The sequence below is a fragment of the Adiantum capillus-veneris genome, chromosome 16 (assembly GCF_014529385.1).
Source record: "Adiantum capillus-veneris isolate H3 chromosome 16, ASM1452938v2, whole genome shotgun sequence".
NCBI lineage: Eukaryota > Viridiplantae > Streptophyta > Polypodiopsida > Polypodiales > Pteridaceae > Adiantum > Adiantum capillus-veneris.
Window position 1 is genome coordinate 3,993,246 of NC_140946.1, and position 21,728 is coordinate 4,014,973.

The 21,728-nt window shown below is 40.8% G+C and overlaps 1 protein-coding gene and 1 pseudogene across 1 annotated transcript; one reads left to right on the plus strand and one right to left on the minus strand.

Annotated features, from left to right (window-relative positions):
- Positions 1-6,358: 6,358 nt before the first annotated feature.
- On the minus strand, positions 6,359-10,046 carry LOC147438469 (uncharacterized). The gene has a single exon (XM_086484569.1). The coding sequence runs from the start codon at positions 9,601-9,603 to the stop codon at positions 7,384-7,386; it is 2,220 nt and encodes a 739-aa protein (XP_086340695.1). The 5' UTR covers positions 9,604-10,046; the 3' UTR covers positions 6,359-7,383.
- A 9,679-nt stretch (positions 10,047-19,725) lies between these two features.
- Positions 19,726-20,332, plus strand: LOC147438470 (uncharacterized; annotated as a pseudogene).
- Positions 20,333-21,728: the final 1,396 nt, after the last annotated feature.

Consider the following 21,728-nt stretch of genomic DNA (forward strand, 5'->3'; position numbering starts at 1 on the left):
CGAAGTTGGCCACTAAACTGGGCATACAAGCTTTTGAGATGGGAGATATTGTGACTGCTATTGGGGCTTTCAAGGGACAACACACCTCTATTACTCCATTGATTGGGAAATTGAGGCTTCATGTCCAAAGCTACATCAACAAAGAGCACATTTTAATCTCCCCTCTCCAACATCTTAGGGGCACCATGGTTCAACCGCACAACTGCCGATATGAAGTTCCTTGAGAGGAGAATTTATTTCAAGTATAGAAAAAAGAACATGTACATAGATGCTAATTAGTCGGGTCGTACTATACCTCTTGTAAATTCACGTGCTTTTGATAAGTCAATGAAAATCCCAGTTTCCTCGTACATGACTTTTGTTAAAGAAGTCATAAATGATCCTAATGTTTTATCCAATGGAAATCATAGGAATCAAGAGGAATTAGAGTTGTCTAATTTCCTAAATAGATTCCAAGATGTTTTTATTGATGACATCCCTAGAGAGTTACCTCCAAAACGAGGGGATGATGACCATAAAATAGAGCTTCTACCTGGGAGCTCACCGCCTAATAAGCCTCCTTATAGAGTTTCTCAATCTCAACAAGAGGAGATAATGAGGCAAGTACATGAACTGGTAAATAAGGGGATGGTGAGGCCTAGTTCCTCTCCCTTTTGTTCAATAGTCCTTTTAGTGGAAAAGAAAGATGGCACATACCGTATGTGTGTTGATTATAGGGCACTAAATAGGATCACTAACAAGAACAAATTTTCCGTACCGTGGGTAGAACATTTGTTAAATAAGCTACAAGTCTCTACCTACTTCAGTAGGATTGACCTTAAAAAGTGGCTATCATCAAATAAGGATAGTCAATGAAGATATTGTAAAGACCACTTTTTGCACACCATTTGGTCTTTATGAGTATCTTGTCATGTCTTTTGGCTTGACAAATGCTCCGACCACATTCAACCGCTTAATGGAGAAAATTTTTAGGCCCTACTGCAAGTTCACTGGAGTATTCTTTGATGATATCATCATTTACTCCAATTCTCTTGAGGAGCATAAGAAACATCTCCAGGTAATCTTTCAAGATTTGAAGGAGAATAAACTTTTCATTAATCAAAAGAAGATGATTTTTTCCTTCAAGAGATTCAATACTTAGGTCACATTATCTCTCAAGATGGTATCCGTATGGATCCAACAAAGTTAGAGGTAATAAAAGAATGGCATAATCCAAGGAATCTACATGAACTACAAGCTTTATTGGTATGTGTGCATACTATAGACGATTCATAGACAAACTTTCACAAATAGCAGCGGACTCTCAAATCCATTTGAGGTCCAATGTGATGCTTGTGTAGATTGCCTTGGAGCAGTCTTGCTTCAATAAGGACATGCCATAGCATGCGAGAGTTGAAGACTCAATTCCAATGAGCGAGTGTTGGGCATATACAAAAAGGAGCTACTAGTTGTTCTACATGCCCTTGACACGTGGAAGCATTATCTTTTGGGGACTCCATTCATCCTACAAATGGATCGCCAATGTCTTAAGTACTTCATGATGCAAACCAAGCTTTTTTTACAAATGAATGAGGTGGGAAAATTTTCTTTTGCAATTTGATTTTCATATTGCTCATATTGCTGGAAAGCACTCATATTGATAGGACTCTGGTCTATCTCGAATGCCAACCCAAGGGGGTACATCCCTTCATTCAACGATTCTATCCGCTTCTTATAATCAATCTGCCCTTGATAGCTTTCCGCACCCGAAATCGTGGTCCTTCGTCTTGATTCTCGTGATCTTTAACTTGAGGATCTGCTCTTGATTTCTTGTTCTCCCTTGGTTCATGGCGATAACCCCTTTTTCCTAACAAGCAGGCACGGCAGTTATCACTTTCCCCTAAGAAGAGGGATCTTGCAATCCTACCTAGTCTCTTTCGTCCTTGATTACCCATTTTTATCCCCCGTAGTCCTAGCGTTTAACAAAAAAAAAATTAAATCAACATCCGGCCATTTGACCCTGCGGATCCGCCCACCCACCGAACCATTTCATGAAAATCCCTTCCCGAGGTAATACTTAACTACTACAAAATCAGGAAGACAACAATCTATCAGACATCATCAGACAACGAGCAGCATGCAATGTGTTGTTGCATACCCTCGTTCAGGGAAATTCATTTGGTTGTTCCCACCAGATCTTTATTTAGAAACTTTTAAATTCATTTTCTTTCCTTTATCTGCTATAATTAGCTTGTAACTAGTTTCCTAACTAATCATGCAACACATTTAGTTTCGACCAATTCATCTTGCCTCCCCATTCAGGACCAAGATAATCGATTATAAGCCATCAAAATGGCAGCACCTTCACAATATTTTTTAGAATTAAGTGTTTAGGAAAGGCTCATCAAGTAATTTAATCATTCCTTCCTAAGCATTTTCTTTTGAGAGGTATAGCACTATTTGGTGACAGATGCACAAGACAGCACCTATATTCCTAGCCTTTCCAGTTCCTTTTGAAGCAACCAAGTTGAACAAATTTCCTTAATTAAATTCACATCATTCTCCCTGAGTATGACCTTCTCATCCAACTATTGGCATCAGGCCATACCCGGATTATGGTCGTTTTCCAATAAGAAACTGCGGGTACTTCACCCGGCCGGGCAAAAATAAAACAAACACATTCATCCCTTATCCCTCGGGCATGAATGACTTAGGTATAACAACTTGCCGGTTACACTGCCCTAGCCGAAAAGGGCCAATCTCCGTCAAGTTCCCCAAGAGAATCCTCTCAATGGGCCGGCCTTTCAATCAAATTGACCCAAGAAGACTTCATCTTGGTTTTCGATCATTTCCAAACAATCTTCACAACTCTTAGTTAAATCTATGTTTTGCAATGGGCTACTCATATCACCTCTGGAGATTCCTTTTTAACTCGTAGTTGGTAATTTTCAGGTTCATTCATTTATCAACCTTAATTCCTACTTTCATTAATTATCTACCATCCAAGTTTATTCAGAAAATACAAGCGAGTTTTTGCCATAGGCATTTGATGCTTAATGTCTCTTCGAAAATGCCAACTTTTTAAGTTCAATCCCCGTTTTGTACGATTCCCAGGTTTTTGCAATCCTTTGTCATCCATGAGGCATCTCCATGGAAGCTTGTAGATTTTTCAGTTCAAACAACACGGACATCAATTCCGCGAAGTTATCCCCTATCTCCCCCATCCCATATTTGCAAACAAACTTGAAATTGACAATTTTAGAAATACTCTTCAATACCAAAAAATTGAACTACTTCTATCGGGTTTAGACAACTACTCTTTTCTTATGGTGCCTAGCTTTCCATTTTAGGAAGCTAGAAGATCGTCCTATAATTTATGAGACTTCGAGTTAGACTGGAAAAGTTCTGAATGGCTCTAGGGTTTAGGGAGGGACCTTACAGCCTCTCATTGGTAAACTTTGTTCCCTTACTCTGAATATGAATGTGAGTATCTCTATTTCTCATCCTCTATCTAATATATATGACCCCTACTAGGAATAATGGGTGCATGGAACCATGGTGCTCTTTGGGTGACATCTGAAGTAGGCCTGCTAGAGGATTTCTTGGATTGAAGGGTACCTAGAGTTGATTGACCTACTGACCTAGCGGTGAGAGAACGAGGCTGCCCCCCGGGTTGCCCAATCTACAACCATTAAAAAAAGGCCTCTCAAAATATGCACCCTTGATTGGGCCTTCCACAAACGTGGGCCGAATCCATGCCATCATCACAATCCACTCACTCGACAAAAGCCACCTTGGTAGGAGACCAAATATCTTGAGTGATAAATTGACTATATTTTAAGGTTTTTCCATTATTATTATTTTTTGAATTATGTAGGTTTTTTCAACTTTAAGTTGAAGATTTTTAGAAGTGAATTCAATATTTGTAAATAAATTCCAGGTTTTTCTTTCCAAATGACACTCAAAAGGAATCCCTGTAAGAAATGATCTCATGAGGGGTAGCCTTATGAAAATAGCATTGACTTTGCCAATGCAAAAAAGAAACCTCATTCTGAAACTTGAGGTGTTGTTAGTCACTATAAAATTGACTAACATGTGCAAGAAAAAAACATAGTCTCTCTCACTTGTATACATTGCTTTAACAAAACATAGGTTTCAAGTTTATCTTCTGCATAGAATGTCCATTATTAACCTCAAATATATTCACCTTTGTGCCACATCAAACTTTCTACATTCACTACAAGCTTTGTAACTTGACGAGGGGAGCGTTTACAAAATGGCGGATAAAACTCTACGCCAGTAGGTCCTGACGGTTTTTCATCTGCATCCAAATGTGTATGCAATTTCTCAAACCACACAACTAAACTACGCGGTAGGGCATGGCTTTCGTTCTCGCTTATAATCTAAGAGAGACAGTTTTCTACTCTCCACCATACTTCTCTATGGCACTTTTGTATGACATGCACTATATGGTCTATAATTTGTATCATTTCCTCATTGCCTAATGAAAAGTTTAACTAGTCACATGGTTTTCTTATAGCTTGAGAAAGCAACATCCTTTGCCTTGCATACTCAGACGAGATGCCTACTCAATTACCAGGTTAGTGGTCCATTTCAACTTTTTGCATTTTGATCTCACTCCTTGTAAATTGCTTTAGCCATCACTTGTTTTCTAGCATACTAAATGTTTGATATCAAACTTTGTACACATTTGATAAATGCACATGTATGCATACTTTCGTTGCCACTATTATGTCTTGTGCCAAGTCTCAAGTTGAGGATCTCAAGCCATGCAAGGCTACGATCCAAGCATTATAAAGCTAGGGACCAAGTTGCCATCAAATTGAAACTAGCTCAACACCGATACGTTAGGTAGTGGTTTGAAGTAAATGTAGTGCACAGAGATTAGGCCACACAATATGACATTTTCTACTTGTGGTCTTCTGTGCTATGAGAACATCCTCATTATAATGTATGTCTTTTGAATTGTTCCTTCCCCATTAAAAGTTTCTTTAATTTTATATCTCTTAGATTGTTTCTCAATTATTTCATGTCTTGTCAATGCCTATCTCTCTGCACTACACTCCAATAGGGTAAGGGGGTCAATAATAGAATGCCCCCCAAAAGGTGAATCGTGTATTGAGTTCTGAAACAAGCAAGCAAATTCTAGGACAAGCAAGCTCGTGTGATGGTATGGTTATTAGTATGAACAATGGCCCAATTGGTACATCCTTTCGCACAAACTTTTTCCACATGGAAAATCATTTACTGCTGAGTCCTACCAAATCAGCTATCAACTATCAACTATCAGAGGTGTCATCACCAATACCTTTGCTAGGCCGAACTAGCTTTTGCACTAAAGAGATCTCAAAAGCTTGGCCCAAGACAAGATGTCCCAAGGTCTACTACTTTGTGTTAAAAAGTAGAAGCATCAGTAGAAGCTTCTTTGTCGTGTGAACTAGTCTTGCTTGGTTGGCCTTGCCATAGAAATTTGTTGATGGTGCTTAGTAATGATGTGTGGTCAACAACATGTAGGATGAAGGGGCCAATTTAGAGACCTCTGTGCGGAAGCCTGACGCCTTGTTTTGGCTACTATTTTAATGCTTTCATAAGAAAAGGTGGGTCTAATAAGCATAGGAAAGTTGGATAGCGAGCTTGCCCAACTGGAGGAAAGGATCAACGAAGGCCATTATTACCTGGAAAGGCTCCAGCCAAAAATAGACAGATGTGTTGGATGGTAGCTGGTCTAGGGACTTTCTTTTTGGTTCAAAAACATTGTATAAAGGGAGGCATGTTTAGCCTGGAGGTCTTGCATAAGGATGCGATTGTTGTCATACCGCAGCCATATGTAACTACCCCAAATAATTTTTTGCTCTTCTAATTTATTTCCTCGCGCTTATGGGTTTTTTCATCTCAATCAAGAATCCAGGGGGACGGAAGACAGGTAACTTATAGTAGATTTGTCGTTTTGTCAGAATTGACCCTGCAGCACATATCCCTCATTCATGTAACCGTATAAGCCCTCACTGGTCAGTGATTGAGCTTTAAATGTAAAGCCCCTTTTGAAGGAAGCCTGACAAGTCCTTTAGGCCGAATGAGAATCTCTACTAGAAGCATTGTGATACTATGCAGCAGCAAACATTAGGAGGGTTTGATAGGGACTTTTTGCTGCAATGTTTAGTTCGATCAACACATGTATGACCTATTTATAGCAACCACCTCTAGGCTTTGCAAGATACCAATCGGAAACGGAGTACATAATCCTAATGCAAACAGACACGGACTTCTTCATACATACCCATATGCATGAAATATGCAAGCTCTTATTGTTTGTGTGCATTGCCTTTCATACTTTCTTGAAGGTGTAAGAACGCGCCTCTCCCTATAACAACCAAACATTGATCAAAGGAGCCCACAAAACATGCGTAAGTAAGGTCAAAAGTACAAGGATGGGTCACGAAGCGACAAATAACCTTCAAACGAGGTCAATATATGTATCTTCGTATCTATGTGATGCACAAGGTGCTTTAAGCCACTTGTACCAAACCAAGTGAGGCTTGGGTGTTTGCAAACGCAGGCAGCAAGATGATGACAAGGAATACCTTGAGATAAAATTGAGTAAGACTCTTTCCCTAGGGCAGTAATGACAATATTCAAAGTACAGCTACACCATTCCATAGGACATAAGTACAATTTGAAACTAAGAACAGACTAATGTCACCCAAACAGGCCCCTAAGATCTAATTCACTTCAACAACAGTCCTGGTGGATCTACACTTTCGCAACTGTAATTATTCAAAACAAGTGTGCTGCTTCAAGAGCTACACTATAAAAAAAAGTAATCAACCCGGCTTCTCGCTCCGAAGTTCTTGACAAATTGGCAGCACAACTTGTAAAGAAGGGAAACCGTATTGGACCCTGTTTTGCCAACAACAGGCACATTACCTGATACAGTTTATATGTAATGAGGGTAATACATACAAAAAAGCCTGCATACACCGCATGCTGTAGTTACAACAGACCCAGCGATCGCAGAGAGCTCTGTCAGTCCCTTCCCTTGGGACCAGTTCCTTCATACAGACGCATGCTAAATTCATAAATCAGATTTAGCACTGTCATGAATCACGTGGGAGAAACATCGAGTAGAGTGGGTTCCTCTTGAAGACCTTCCCATCCATGACCAGCTGACAAGGGCGATTGTATAAGAGCATTTGAAGCTCTCACCCTTTGGTGGCTTTGATGGACACTATATGACTGGTCACGTCTGATGTACAGATTTGTGAAATGTCAGGCTTCAAAACCAAGCAGTGGGCTTCATTCCCCATGTACTGTCATGACACCCTGAAAGGGAAAGAAGCCAAAAAAGACGATACAAAGAATAATCTCTAAGTCCTAAAATGAATGTTACAACGTGGCATTGAGAAAGACTTCCTCTGGTATGCCATCATCCTCATCGAAGGAAAACAGGTCTGCATCTTTGTCCTCCTCGGCAGTGAAATCTCTATTCCCTAGCCTTGCATGAGATGCAATGTAAATCATCTTTTGGGCCTTCTCTGCTGCAACTCTGGTATTCCCATTCCTGTACACCCATTTCCATATGGACCAGTTGCACTTGAGGCTGCTGGCAGTGGAATGCAAAAAAATCAACCGCACGGCTACCTTGCCCAGTACTTTGAACTCACTTAGGCATGATTCCCATACAAGCCTTCTGCTCTGCGGTGTGACAGGCTTCAACTTTCCTGTTGTTGGGTCCTTTTCCTTCATCTGGACGGCCTGAGCATAGAGCGGGTCCAAACCATTAGCTCTCCATTTCAAAAGCTCCATGACTGCGATATGTGCTTCTTCACGGGACACGAGCCTTGTAATCAAGCGGTCAACATCTTTTTCCTGTTCTGATGTCAGACAAGTGAAAGGGGGCAAGTACTTGCCACTAGTGTCCCTGATCAGGTAGAGAGGATCAAGAATAAATGCAGCAGACCACGCTGGGTGGTAACTCCTGTTAAACCGCTTCTCTATAACTTGATCGACAAGACTCTCATCCTTGTCGTACCTGGCACACCAGTCCTTTACTTTGGTCCGGAAGTTAACCCACAGTGGAAGGCAGTAACTAACAGATGGCCTCTCCACTTCAACTTCCTGTACTGTCACTTTGACCAGCTTAATGAGGGACAGGACCGCTTCCAAGTCTGACCAAAATCGCATACCCGACACAAGATCGACCACCTCTCTCCCTAAGGGATCGTCTGCATAAGCCATCTTGAAAGAATCATCCATGCCAGCCATTTGCAACACCCTTGCAGAGCTGGCAATGTCCTCAGCTATGGCTATAGAATACAAAAATTGGGGAGGTTCAGAGAACCAAAAATTGGGAGGGGGTGTCCTCAACAGCTTCACTCCATCGAAGCCATCCCCTTGCAACTTCTGCAAATAGCTCCAAGCGGGTGGCTTGCTTGCAAAGAAACTAGTCACCTTTCTGCATTCATTGTCAAGGGTTCTGAAAAGTGAGAGGTGTTTGTAGAAGCTTTTCAACAAGCTGCTCAAACCATGAATTTGGCAAGTTAAATTTATCATCCATCTGTTTTTCTGCTCTAGTTCCTGCAATGCCTTCAGTGTTTGTTTATCGGCATCTGCCACTATACCGACGCAGCGCTCGAGGGCAGACCCACAAACACTAACAACGGCTTCCCAAAGTGTTTCCTCTGCCAGCTTCTCTGAAAGAGCTGGGCCACTGAGGGCCACAACTTTGTGGAAAAGACTTGTACCATTTGGCAGGTTGAGTGTCACATTGATGAGAGTTTCTCCCATGATTGTCACTCTTTTCCACCATCCATCAGAGGCAAGCTGAAAAAACATAGCATCCCTTAGCCGGGCTTCTGACTCCCCCCGCACCTCTTCATACTTAGAATCCAACCTGGGTCCTGCCAAGTACCTTCGGCTGACTGGAGGAAGCCCCACCAAGTTGAGGAAAGCCTTAAACTTTGGATGCTCCACACATGAGAAGGAGACAGTCCCACATGACTCATAAAGCCACTCTGCCAACAGATTGAGCGCTGACTCAATTTGCCCTTTGTTTAGACCCTGGCTGGTAGCTTTGCCCCCCCCTGGACTCTTGAGCTTCTTCACATTATCTTCCAGTAAGGCTAGTGCACCCAGATCCTCCTTGCCACCTGAGAGTATGAGCGGAGGAGCAGCATTCGCTCCCCTCAGCATCATATCGTCAGGGGACGTGATGGGTGGTGCTGGCAAGGCAGGGGCATGCCGTTTTCGACTTCCTGCGCCACCAGCTGCCTGTAAGGTCCTGGGAGAAAGACAAGGAGAGGGGAGAGGAGGAGCACAAGCAAGGGGTTTGGGGACAACGCCATTAAAATTGGGACAGGTGCCCCGCTTGAGATGCTCCGATGCCGTTCGGGAGGGGTTCGAGGCGGAAAAAAGGGCAGCACAGAGGCCGCATCGCAATTTGACTGCTTTGATCGTTCCTGTAGTCTGGTTCTGCACTAGGATTGGCTCTAGATGCGCCCAATACCAGGCACCCTTTCCCTTGATGGCCTTGCTGCGCACAGTAACAAGCCCTTCGTACCGTTTTTGAAGGGTTTTTACCGAGAGTTCATCCTCGTGAGGAGCCATACTGATGAAACCACCTCCTCCTCACCTGCTCCTTGATCCTCCCCTGTGCATTTTCTGATGCCGTCGTTGCCATGCTAAAGGGCCGCCCATCCCACTGCAGATCTACAAAACTGGGGCAGAATTTACATGATTCACTAGATTCTACAAACCTGCTTCCTCACGCACGCCCTCGCCACCATCTCCACGATCCTCAATTGGAAGACAGCTTCCCCGAATCCGTTGCATCCACAGAGTTCGGTAGAACAGGGCAAGCGTACGACCCAAAAGGAGGAAATTGGCTGGATGATGTTGCGGGTAGGTGAGGGAAGGTAGGGGAGGTGAGAGAGGGGGAGAGAGAAAGAGAGAGAGAAGAGACAAGAGGTGGAAGGAGAACTTGGGGCTTCAGTCTGTGAACAGCTCCAAGCACTACCCGCAACGGAACGTATTGGCAAACTACCCTTAGGGCTGAATAGTGTAGTGTATTGTAGTGGGCACGGACTCAACTATGCACACATCAGATGCTGCAATTCAAGCTCCTTAATGAGAGGGCAGTCCCACTCGAACTCTTCATACCCACCAAGTCAAAACCTTTGGCTTGCCAATGCAAGTGCACAATGCACATAACAAATGGGAAGTGGCAAGAGGCTTACTCGCTAGCCATCAGATTTGTTGATACTTTCGCTCATTGACAGATTTTTGCCACCTACACCATCAACACACGATGACTATTGCAGAGTGAGGGAGATTTAGACACTTGCACACACAAGTCATCAGTGATGCAAGAAAGGGAGGATAATAAAGTCATTATCGAAAGCCTTCACGCATGAAAAGAGAGCTACCATGGTAAACTACATATTGTGTCCTACTAATGTGGCTTAGCGGCAGTCAGAATATTCATGCCACATTGATTTATGCATGTCACAACAATTGATTTCATCCTCATGTGCAAGGGCTTTCAAATACACAAACTAGAGAGAGAGAGAGAGAGAGAGAGAGAGAGAGAGAGAGAGAGGGAGAATTCCAACACCATGGAAACAATCCCAACATACCAATTGTGATCTATCTAGCTGGTTTTAAAGAGAAATGGGCTAGCCAATTTTCCATACTCTAGTGACATAACAGTTATGGCTAGACTATGTTCCATATTCTGGTGACATAACAGTTATGGCTTGCACAAAGCCAAGGCTATATGCTCTTCTTGTTTACAAAAGTAAACATATTTGTTTTGGCATTTTTTGAAAAGTGAAAATCTCATTTTGGATGATATATAAGTGGTTCACTTACTATAATTGCCAATGCATCTAACTCAAGAATTTTTGTTTTGTTGCCTTGCTCGTGCAAGTGATGGTAATGTGATGATGTATGACATAAACAAGGTGGTCGAAGGTGTTGTGAGTGATGATAGTGTGTGGACGGTTGCATGAGTGATGATAGTGTGTTGATGACGTGAAATGGGGTTGTGGAAGGTTTGTTTTGGGTTTTCTTGTGTGAAGACACAAACAACCATGATGATAGTGAGTTGAAGGTTGCATGAATGATGATAGTGTGTTGATGACATGAAATTGGGTTGTGGAAGGTCTGTTTTAGGTTTTCTTGTGTGGACACAAACAACCATGCCAACTCTTGGTTGTCATTGTCCAAGCTGTGGTGTACATAGACAAAGGGTGCAGTTGCAAGTTCTATGAGTGAGCGGTGCAAGAGAATGCGCATGTGTGTACGATGAGGAAGGAGATGAGAAGAGGGAGATGCTTACTTGACGGAGTCAGTACAGCATGAATTAGTCATGATCCCTTATTCATCTATTGTATCCAAAGATCAAGGTTAGTGAGTTAGGGATGAGTGTTAGTGGTATTGGGTCAGTTGACATGGCCTTTATCCCAACAACCTCCCTTAAAGGCCAATGTGGCCCTAAGTGACCAAAGAACAAAAGATGTATAAATCTTGTACAACCATGAACCACACCCATTAGCTCCATGGAAAATGAAAACCACTTCAAAGCTAGGCTCTTTGTATGAGCATCCGCAAGGGTCATCGTCGGTATGAACTTTGACAAGCTCAAAGTGCTTATTTAAATGCCAACACATATTGAATGAAGTGATACGTCACCTCTATGTGTTCCGTTTTGGAATGAAACACAGAAACCAATGGCACTCTGACTATCACAATGCAACACTTGAAGCTTATGACCCTTGTCTAGATCTCCCATTAAATGTGACAACCATAAAGCTTCCTTGCTAGCCTCTCACTCTACAACATACTCAGCCTCTGTAGCAAAAAAGGACATGCGATCTTGAAGACATGATCTCCAAGAGATAGCTCCTCCAAAAAATATGAAAACATAGCAACCCCTCATGTTGTCTACATTCCCTGCATAATTTGCATTCACGTATATAACGACAAATGCATCACTGTTTTTGAAGCGTAAGGATATACTTCATCGCACTGCAATGTTTCTTGCCAGGGTTAGCCATGTAATGACTTAGCACTCCCATTGCAAATGTAATGTCTGGCCTCGTAGCCACCGTCATGTACATGAGACTAGGCCACAAATAAGGAATACGGAATCTTAGCAATTTCGGCCTTCTTTGCATCCGATTTAGGGGGATCATCCTTGCTAAGTTCCAGATATATCGGCATTGGGATCCTTGATAACCCCCCCACACACAAATCCCCCCCCCCCCCCCCCCCCCCCCTTTTGGATATTGAAACATTACAAGACCTTACAAATGTACAATTCCTAAAACAATGCAATCCCCTTGAATTTGTTACATTCGATACACAAATAAAAAAAGTGACAAGGTTCTCCTAAATGCTTCATAGCAAAAGTCTGAACATTTGCTTCAAATTGGTAATTTTGTGAGAGCTCTTCAAACAGCTAGCATGTCATTTATACATAACACAACTAGCATGTCATTGATACATAACACAAGAAGAATGAATGAATCATTATTGAGCTTCTTCGTGTACAAATAGTGATCCTCTTGAGTCCTCTTATATCCATGTTAAGCGCTCTCCTGCCAAAACAGTTTTGGGATGGGTGACCTCTCAAAAGTTTTTTTTGGTAAACATTCGTCCCTTGCACTCAGTCAACAAAGCCTTCACAGCCTCGTTGCCAAGTATGCTAAGGACTATGCCTTGGTCTCTACATTGGTCACTGCCTTGGAGGAAGTGGAGGAGCGATGGACTATGCCTTGATTGCTACATTGGTCACTACCTTGGAGGGAGTCAAGGAGTGGGAAGGTGAAGGGGGTAGTGCCGGGGTGGCACTTTCACCATCGCAATAAATTGTTTTGTAGAGTTCTCTTGCTCATCCTCTCTAATTGTTGTGTGCTCACCCACCCTCTTCTGCTTTTTATACGCTTTTGGGGTGTGTTATTCTTGGCGCATGCTTTTTGGATCTTTACCTCGTGTATCTCTATTTTTGGCTACATGTCTCTCAGTGCTTTTTGCGGGGGCTTTCCAATCAACAAGCAAAAAAAATGAGTGAAGCCAATGTTCGAGCAAATATGAGTAACACCCTTGACAAATTGATGCAAATGCAAGGTATATTGAAGAAAATAATCATGTCATGCAAGCGCAACCTACTGCCTACTGGCTCATAAACCTCGTGGCCAAATTTTCTTACTTGCTTAAGAAGACTATTCTCTTGTGATCCTTTGTTCAATAGGTAGCAAGAGTCAAAGAAGGGAACATACAGCTATCATAAAGAAGCTGGACTCAAGCCAGTGCTTGAAAATGCTCTCTAAAAAACTTAGGCAATCTACAAATAGATTGCTGATGGTTAATGTTTTTGGACTTGAGTGGACCTCTGTACGCCTTCTGCATGAACTGTTGATTGATGCTTGAAGGTGACGAGAGGCTCTTGAGCATTGGTCGACTAATTGAGTGAGGACTTTCTTTGATTCAATTTGTAATTTACTATATTACAAGATCCAAGTTGTAGTCTTAATTTAAACAATCAGACACCATCAGGGCCGCCATATTTGCCTTTGATAAGTAGCTCATTGCAATGAAGGGGGAAGCTATAGTTGCAACATGTATAAGCTCTCTAGTCTCATTGAGGAGAGGTGAGGCCAGGGATCACAACTAGGCTCAGCTTCCTCTATGGTTGAAATTATGAGCCAGCCCCCCTCCACTTTCCTTAGCCACTCATGCAAATGAAAGGAATTTTTGACAGACCTTTATCATGCACTCCTTTGTGTCAGGCATCGCCCTTCTTGGACACATGCAAAACACCACCCACTACTCTTTCCAGATCTTTCAAGCTTGTCATGGTTGCATGCTGGTTATGGTAGTCACCTTCGCTCGGTTGATGAGGCGATAAGGCATTCGAAGCAAGAAGCAGCTAGAGTCGATGTAGGCACGCATCTCCATCTCCAATGTGAGGGCTGATATTGAAGATTTCCAGGGAAGAGAGAGTAGATGGCATTATCTGGTAGTAATGCTAACCTTGAACAGGGTTAGAGAGGAGAGAGTGAAGTCAATCAGGTTTCACCATCACTGATGCCTCTCTCCAACCCTTGTGAAACTTGTCGAAACCAGTCCGCATCGGTGCGGAATGGGTCCAGCAAGTTCAAAAAGGTCTTCAAAGCTACGTAATATTCAAAGTTGTTCAAAGCTACCTATGAAGGGTTTTTATTTCTTAAAATGGCAAATCAGAAAAATGCCACCAAACTTTGTTAGCATTGCTCAAATACCCCTCAAATTTCAAAAACCCCCAAAACACCTCTCTTGTTTGGCTAAAACTTCCCAAAATGCCCTTCAATTTTTAAAAATTCCCAATATACCCCTCATTAATCCCGCATACATCTCTCAACATATAATTTTTTGCAACTCTTCTTAGGAATATTGGTTCTCCATTGTTAGAAAATACTAGAAGTGTCATAATAACTAATATCTAATTCTCCTAAATGATTTTCTCATCTTAAACTCATCATTTAATATGGGGAAGTATAAGGGGAGAAAAAGCTAGAATATTGGTTAAGCTGACAGATTGGCCACAGTAGGGATTCAAAGGAGGGAAAATAGGGATCCAAAGGGGGGGCATTTGCAAAAGAGCAAAGTACAACAATGGGCTTACAAGACCCTAAGGTTCAGCCCATTAAGACTTCCAAAATGCTAAGGTTCCAAAATTCAAAGGTTGTGTCCAAAGGTCAATCACTAGGAAAATTGGATGCTTAGTGTGTGTGCTAAAAAGTCTTCAAAGAGAGGGGGCGAGCCCTGGAAGTAGGGGATGAGAGAGAAACACACACACACACACTCACAAGCTTCCTTTACACAAGGGGAAAGAGGGACACATGTCATCTCCCTAGCCCAGATGCCCACAAGGTGTACTCAAATCCTATTGGATGGCCATGGAGGTGGATCAATGAGAATTAGGCTAGAGTAAATCTAGTTTAATTAAAGCACTTAATAAAAGAACCAATAGGAATTAAGCTCTCTAGAAGACTATTGGACAGTCTCCCAAGGGGTCCATTGAGCATTTAGCAGTCCAATGGCTTGCTTGATTCCTATTGGCCAGGAGACAAAGGGGTCCAATGAGAGTTTAGTTGCATTAATTAATTACCTAAATCTCTCACAAAAGGGAAAAGGGGGACACATGTCAGAAGGCTATCACTTATGCTCTTGAAATTCCATTGGCTAAGCCTGGAGAGGTCCAATAGGGTGTGAGCATGAGCAGATAGCAAGAGGGGTCGACCAAGAGAGAGAGGGGGCTGATTTTCTCAAAGCATTATGGCATACACACTCACACTAGTCCATGTGTGGAGTAAGAAGACTCTATCTCTCCTTCTCAAGCTTTAATGGAAAGATTATCACCTACTCCAAGCTTGTGCGAAGGGAGGCCTACACCAACAACTCTTGGCTTTGTGATGCAAATCCAACCAAGAGCCAAGCTTCAATGCATGCTCATCTCCTCTACCATGCTAATTACTAAGCTAAGCTATGCTAATATGAGTGATTATGTGAGGAGATGTACATCTTTCTCGTAAGACTACTCCTTCTTCCTCTCAATCTACTCTCATACCCCGCTAGCTCTCACCATCCTCGAAGGTGTGTGAGGTCTTAGGTCTAAGACCACGAGGGAATTGATGTTGTGTTTTATAAGTGTTTTGCTTAGTGCTTGAAGTTTCCATCTTCATTGCACTAGCTAGTATTGAAGAACACAAAGAATAGTATTGTAAAATGTCTCTCTTGATGCGAGAAACCATAACACAAAGCCTTTTGGAGGGGGGACCGCCAGCTCCATGTAAATCCGGTCCTCAACTGTTGTCAATAGATTAATTTCTCTCTTTTTTGAAGTATTGTTCATGCTATTTAACTAGGTGTTATACTTTTTGTTGCTCTCTCCACCCAAGCACTCTTGTTATTCTCATTAGGAATCTATTCTAATGAAATGCTCACTATGTTCATGCTATTTTCCACTACACACAAGTTACTAGGCCATTGAATGTTACAAGGAGCAGTATTTGTGATCATATCGTTGGCTCTTGGGATCAAATCGTTCATTATTAGTAGATACAAAGGACTTTTTTGTCTGCTTATGTAAGCCTCTTAAAGATAGATCTCTATTATGCAAAAAAGATGAGGTATCTAAAAGTTGAAGCAATCCATTAAAAATGGACGCAAGGGCATTTTGGGAATTTCTAAAATTTGAGAGACATTTTGGGAAATTTTACAAAATACACGAATACTTGGGTAATTTTTCCTTTTTAAAATAATGACAACTTTAGTAGGCCTTCATATGATCTTTTTGATTGTAATCCAACCAATTCACACTGGCACAGATCGCTTCTAGCACGGGGTGATGCTACTAGCAGCAATGGTGGATCTGAGCACTGTTGTAGCGGGGCCAGATGCTACTATTGAAGATTTTGTGGTTATTATATAAAGTCAAAAACTTGGTAAAACTTGATCACATTTATATCAAGCGAAAGGCTCTCGAGCATGTTGGAGAAGCCGGACAGCTATCGAAAAGGGTATGTGGCACCACAAACCGATTCAAGCAGTTTTCTAGCTTTGCCAACATGCTCAAGAGTCTTTTTTTAAAATAAATGTGATCAAATTTAATACAATCATCACACAGTTCATTGTAGTTTTAAGTGAAGAAAAGTCTGTGTTTTAAACATTTTTTAGAGTATCATGAGTTCGCCTTATTGGCCAAATGAAAGTATACGTTTCATACATATAAAAATTAAATAATGAAACAATGAGGGCATTTAATTATGTAGTCCTGCAATTGGTTGTGGTTCTCAAAGACGGGGAAGGGCTTCCTTGACTCACGATCCTCTCTGCGGTGATCAAGTCAGTTAGTGTGTGTCATCGAAGATTTTGATGATTTTGATAATCTACGACCATCTCTTTTCCCTTATCACTTTTGGAAATCTCTCTAATTTACAAATAGATTTATTGAGAAACTCACTCCTTTCTTTTGTTGCTCGAAAAAACTTGCTTGCCAACTTGTAAGACTCTTTTTGCGTAGTCAACTATGGACGACCTCTACTTTTAGCTATGAGCAGATTGGTCTTTCTTTTTGGAGTCCTTTTCTCTGTATTAATTTTAAATCCACAAAATATTCAGGATCCACTTTCCTAAAAGTAAGGCCTCGAGAACCTTCTCTTCATTCCCTAAGATTTAAAACATAGAATTAACATAACTTGCGCATAGAATGTCCGATTCCATAATCGATTGTCTTGAACAAATACCTTATTATTAATAGACTTAAGAATGCTTGTAAACTTTCAATAAGGGTCTTGAGTGGAAGCAAAATTTATTGATAAAAACTTAGGCACATAACACACTCCCCAACTTAGGGATTCAAGAAGTCCTCATCTCGAGAACAAGTGAGGGTAGTCCTTCTCTAAGGTGGCTTCATCTTTCCATGTTGCATCTTCTTCTGGATAGTTCTTCCCAGTAGACAAGGTTTTCTCTAAGAATTCTATTCCAAAGGATTTTCTCTTGAGATTTCAAAATTCTATATGGTTGGAGCTCCAAGATGTTTTGGGTTGGCATGACAATTTGTTTAGCGTCAAGGAGTTGGTCATCACTACGTATATAGGGTTTCAATAAGCTTACATGGAATTGGAATTGCCTTATAGGTCCAAATCCAAGGTGTTCCAAGGATTACCCTTTTTGCTAGCTTGTTATCAGATATGATATAAAACAACTGTCTGCATGGGATATCTTGAATGGTAACAACAATTTATACTCTCCCAATTGTGTAGAGCAAAAATTGGTTGGTAGTAAAAAGATTCATTCTGTAGGGTTTCATTTCTTCAGTGGTCATTTGAAAATAAGTGTGAGTCATATCATATGCCTTGACACCTATAAAACTAGTGCCCGCTCTTGATAAACTATTGATGAACCAATCCAGATTTTAACATCCATGCCTTCTTGTATGGAATCATTAGAAAGTACATGTTTAATGGCTTCCATTGGTGTGGTCTTTGGATGCATGAGTTACTTGCATTTGAGAATTCAAAGTCATGCCTCATCTTGAGATTTTTTCATCACTTGCTATTTCTTGAGCTTTTATTCCTTGGCTGCATGCAATCTGATTAGTTAGCGGAAAATGATTACTTTTATAGCTTCCATAATTAATCCAGTTGTCCATAATATCCTCAATTGATGTGGTGAGTTTTACTACACCATTCGAATATAAATCTTCACTATCGATCGCTCTATTCCCCTTTTTCTTAAACTTTGGATTATGGTGTTACAACGAGTATACCAAAACAAGGTCTCGTTTTTTGAAAATTTTGGTGAGTAATTTTGAACTAAACAATTGTTTTTGTTTTCTTTTCTACATGTAGATATGAGCGATATTTAGGAGTCTCTATTCATCAAATTTCTCAAGTTCATCTAACCTGCTTAACAGTTCATGGCCATTCCACTTAAGTGTTTTTGCTACCCGACGTGTAAAAATATAAATTCCATGGAAAGTATTGCATCTAATCCACAAACTAAATTGAATGGTGTTAAATTCAAAGCGATTTTGTAAGCAATGCAATATGTCCATAATATATAATGTAGTTGTGTTTTCTAATCAATTTGTCTAGTGCTAAGAAGCTTCATGAGAACAGAACTAAAAAATTTGTCAGTGTGTATAGCTTGTCCATTGACTTGGGGGTGATAAAGAGCGAAATTGTGAATTACCATGAATTTATGTAGCAAGTACTTAATAACCTCATCAAGGAAATATGTTCTCCTATCACTAAAAATCTCAATTGGTAAGCCATAGTGCGTGAATAAATTCTCATACACAAGAATTGCATTGTGGTGCGTGCATCATTTTTCCTTGGCTTACACCTATATATGTAGAAGCAAAGACAAGCATGGAAACAATAAAAAAAATAAAAGATCTTTTGCATAAATAAATGCAGTGATGGGAGTTCCTTCAACTCTTGAAGACCAAGTTGAAGATCTTTATCACTCATAACTATACAGTTTGATGGCAAGCACAACAATTCAAGGATTGTCTACTTAGGTTTTCGAATGACGTTGTTGTTTCAATTGTTGATTTTGCAAAGAATTATGACTTCGAGGAGCAAAAATGAGATTCAGTCAATGCATTGGCATTCTAGTCAGGCAACCATTTTTGTACACATAACGTACTACCGCAAGGAAGGGGAGGTATTCAAACAATCCACTTCTTCATATCAGATGACAAGGTGCATGACACATTTTTTGTGCAAGATTTCTTTATGCTACACCATGATTGGTTACAACAAGAGGGTGTGACTCCCAAACAACACTGGGTGTGGTTTGATGGTGCGGTCTCGCAGTTCAAGGGAGCCACACCTTTCTATTTTATTGCAAGATATGGTGGACTGAAAGGGATCGCAATGAACTGGTTCTTCTTTGGATTAGGGCATGGCAAGGGAGAGCACGATGGTGTAGGAGTAGTTGTGAAAAGAACCCTGACCCATGAAGAACTGAAGCCTAATGGAGCTATTCTAAAGTATATAGCAGATGTGATTTATTATTGCCAAGTAAACTTGTCAAAGGGAGCACAACCTGCATCATATCCTGCAAAAGATAGGGAATGTGCCCGTGTGTTCTGAGAGGTCAAATTAGGGGATGTGAACAGGGAAATCAAGTGGAATTGTGCCACTGTTAAAGAAACTCGCTCTTTGCATGCCTTCCATGGTCACAACTTGTAGGATCCAAATGCCCTTGCAACAAGACGATTGGCATGCTTCTGTGATGCATGCATGCACTCAAGTTGGAATCGCTGCATAAACAAACCTCGCGTGCAACCTTGGGAGTATCACCTTTTGACACCATTACTTGATGAGCTTGAGGTTGATTCGAAGCCAACACATGACATTCTAGTAGATGAAGTCATTGGCTATGATGATTTCATGTACAAGGCCATCATGATGCATTAAGTAGTGCTCTATGTGTTGGCGACACATTTGCGGTAAATCCAGATTCTTCAACCAATGCGGAGGATGTGGATTTCTACCTCAACCAGTGTGTTGTAGCAAGGGAGAAGGTGGAGAAGGGATACATTGATGAATGGAGCAATGTAATTGATAGAGGCTCGTATGTTGTGCAAGGATTGTATTACAAGCAACTGGATGCATACACATTCAAGCTAGACCACCAACAACCCATCATCCACCTACTTTCACATTTAGTACGATGTATCAAAATACCTATGCAGCACATCACAAAGAGAAGGCAACTATACACAATCACCCCAGAACGCCATGAAACAATCTATAGTAGCATGCCCTTTAGTTTTTAAGTTGTAACCTGAGGATTTTTAATAAACTTTTTGTTGTGAGAAATGTAGTTATCTCACATTTGTGTCTCTTGTGTGTGTATATGCTGTCAATATGATAACTTCCTTGCATGCTTGTCACCACTATCTTCACAGTTATGTTCATGAAACTAGCCTTAGTCAAGTGTATGCTCTAATTGTGCTAATTAGCATATTGGGTATGCTAACTAGCTTACTCAGACCCTAAGCCATCACAGAATATAAGGTTTGCAAACTAGCATATTGTATGCTAACTAGCATACCATGTATACTAATTAGAATATTGGGTATGCTAACTAGCATAATTTTTATGTTGGCATAATAGCGTGCTATACACTAACTATCATACAAGGTATGCTAATTAGCATAAAGTTAGCATATTGGGTATGCTAAATAGTAGGTATGCTAAATAGCTTGTCACAACTATCTTCACAGTTATGTTCAAAAAACTAGCCTTACTCAAGTGTATGCTCTAGTTGTGCTAATTAGCATATTGGGTATGCTAACTAGCTTACTCAAACCCTAAGCCAACACAGAATATAAGGTTTGCAAACTAACTTATTGTATGGTAACTAGCATACCGGTTACGCTCATTAGAATACTGGGTATGATAACTAGCATACTTTTTATGTTGGCATAATAACATACAAAGCATACTTAGTATTCTAAATAGCAGGTATGCTAAATAGCATGCCTACTATGCTAGTTAGCTTCCTCAGACCCTAAGCAAGCACATAATATAAGGTTTGAAAACTAGCATATTGTATGCTAACTAGTATACCACATATGCTAATAAGAATACTGGGTATGCTAACTAGCATACTCAGTATTCTTGTTAGCACAAAATAAGGTTTTCAAACTAACATACCATGTATGCTAATAAGAATACTGGGTATGCTAACTAGTATATTCAGATTCTTATTAGCACAAAATATAAGGTTTTCAAACTAGCATACCAAGTATGCTAATAAGAATACTAGGTATGCTAACTAGCATACTTTTTATGTTGGCTAGCTTACTCAAGTGTATGCTATAGTTGTGCAAATAAGCATACTACGTATGCTAACTAGCTTACTCAAACCCTACGAAAGCACAAAATATAAGGTTTTCAAAATAGCATACTATATGCTAACTAGCATACCAGGTATGCTCAAAACAATATTGGGCATGCTTACTAGCATACTTTTTAAGTTGGCTAGCTTACTCAAGCGTATGCTAACTAGCTTAGTCAGACCGTTAGCTATCATAGAGTATGCTAGTTAGGACTGCTAAATAGCATGCCTAGTGTGCTAGTTAGCATACTGGGTATGCTAAATAGCATATAGTCAGCATACTTGGTATGCTAGTTAGCATACCCACGCAGTATGCTAATTAGAATACC

Coding starts and splice junctions, on each gene's coding strand:
- LOC147438469 (XM_086484569.1), bottom strand. CDS start 9,603: ATGGCTCCTCACGAGGATGAACTCTCGGTAAAAACCCTTCAAAAACGG.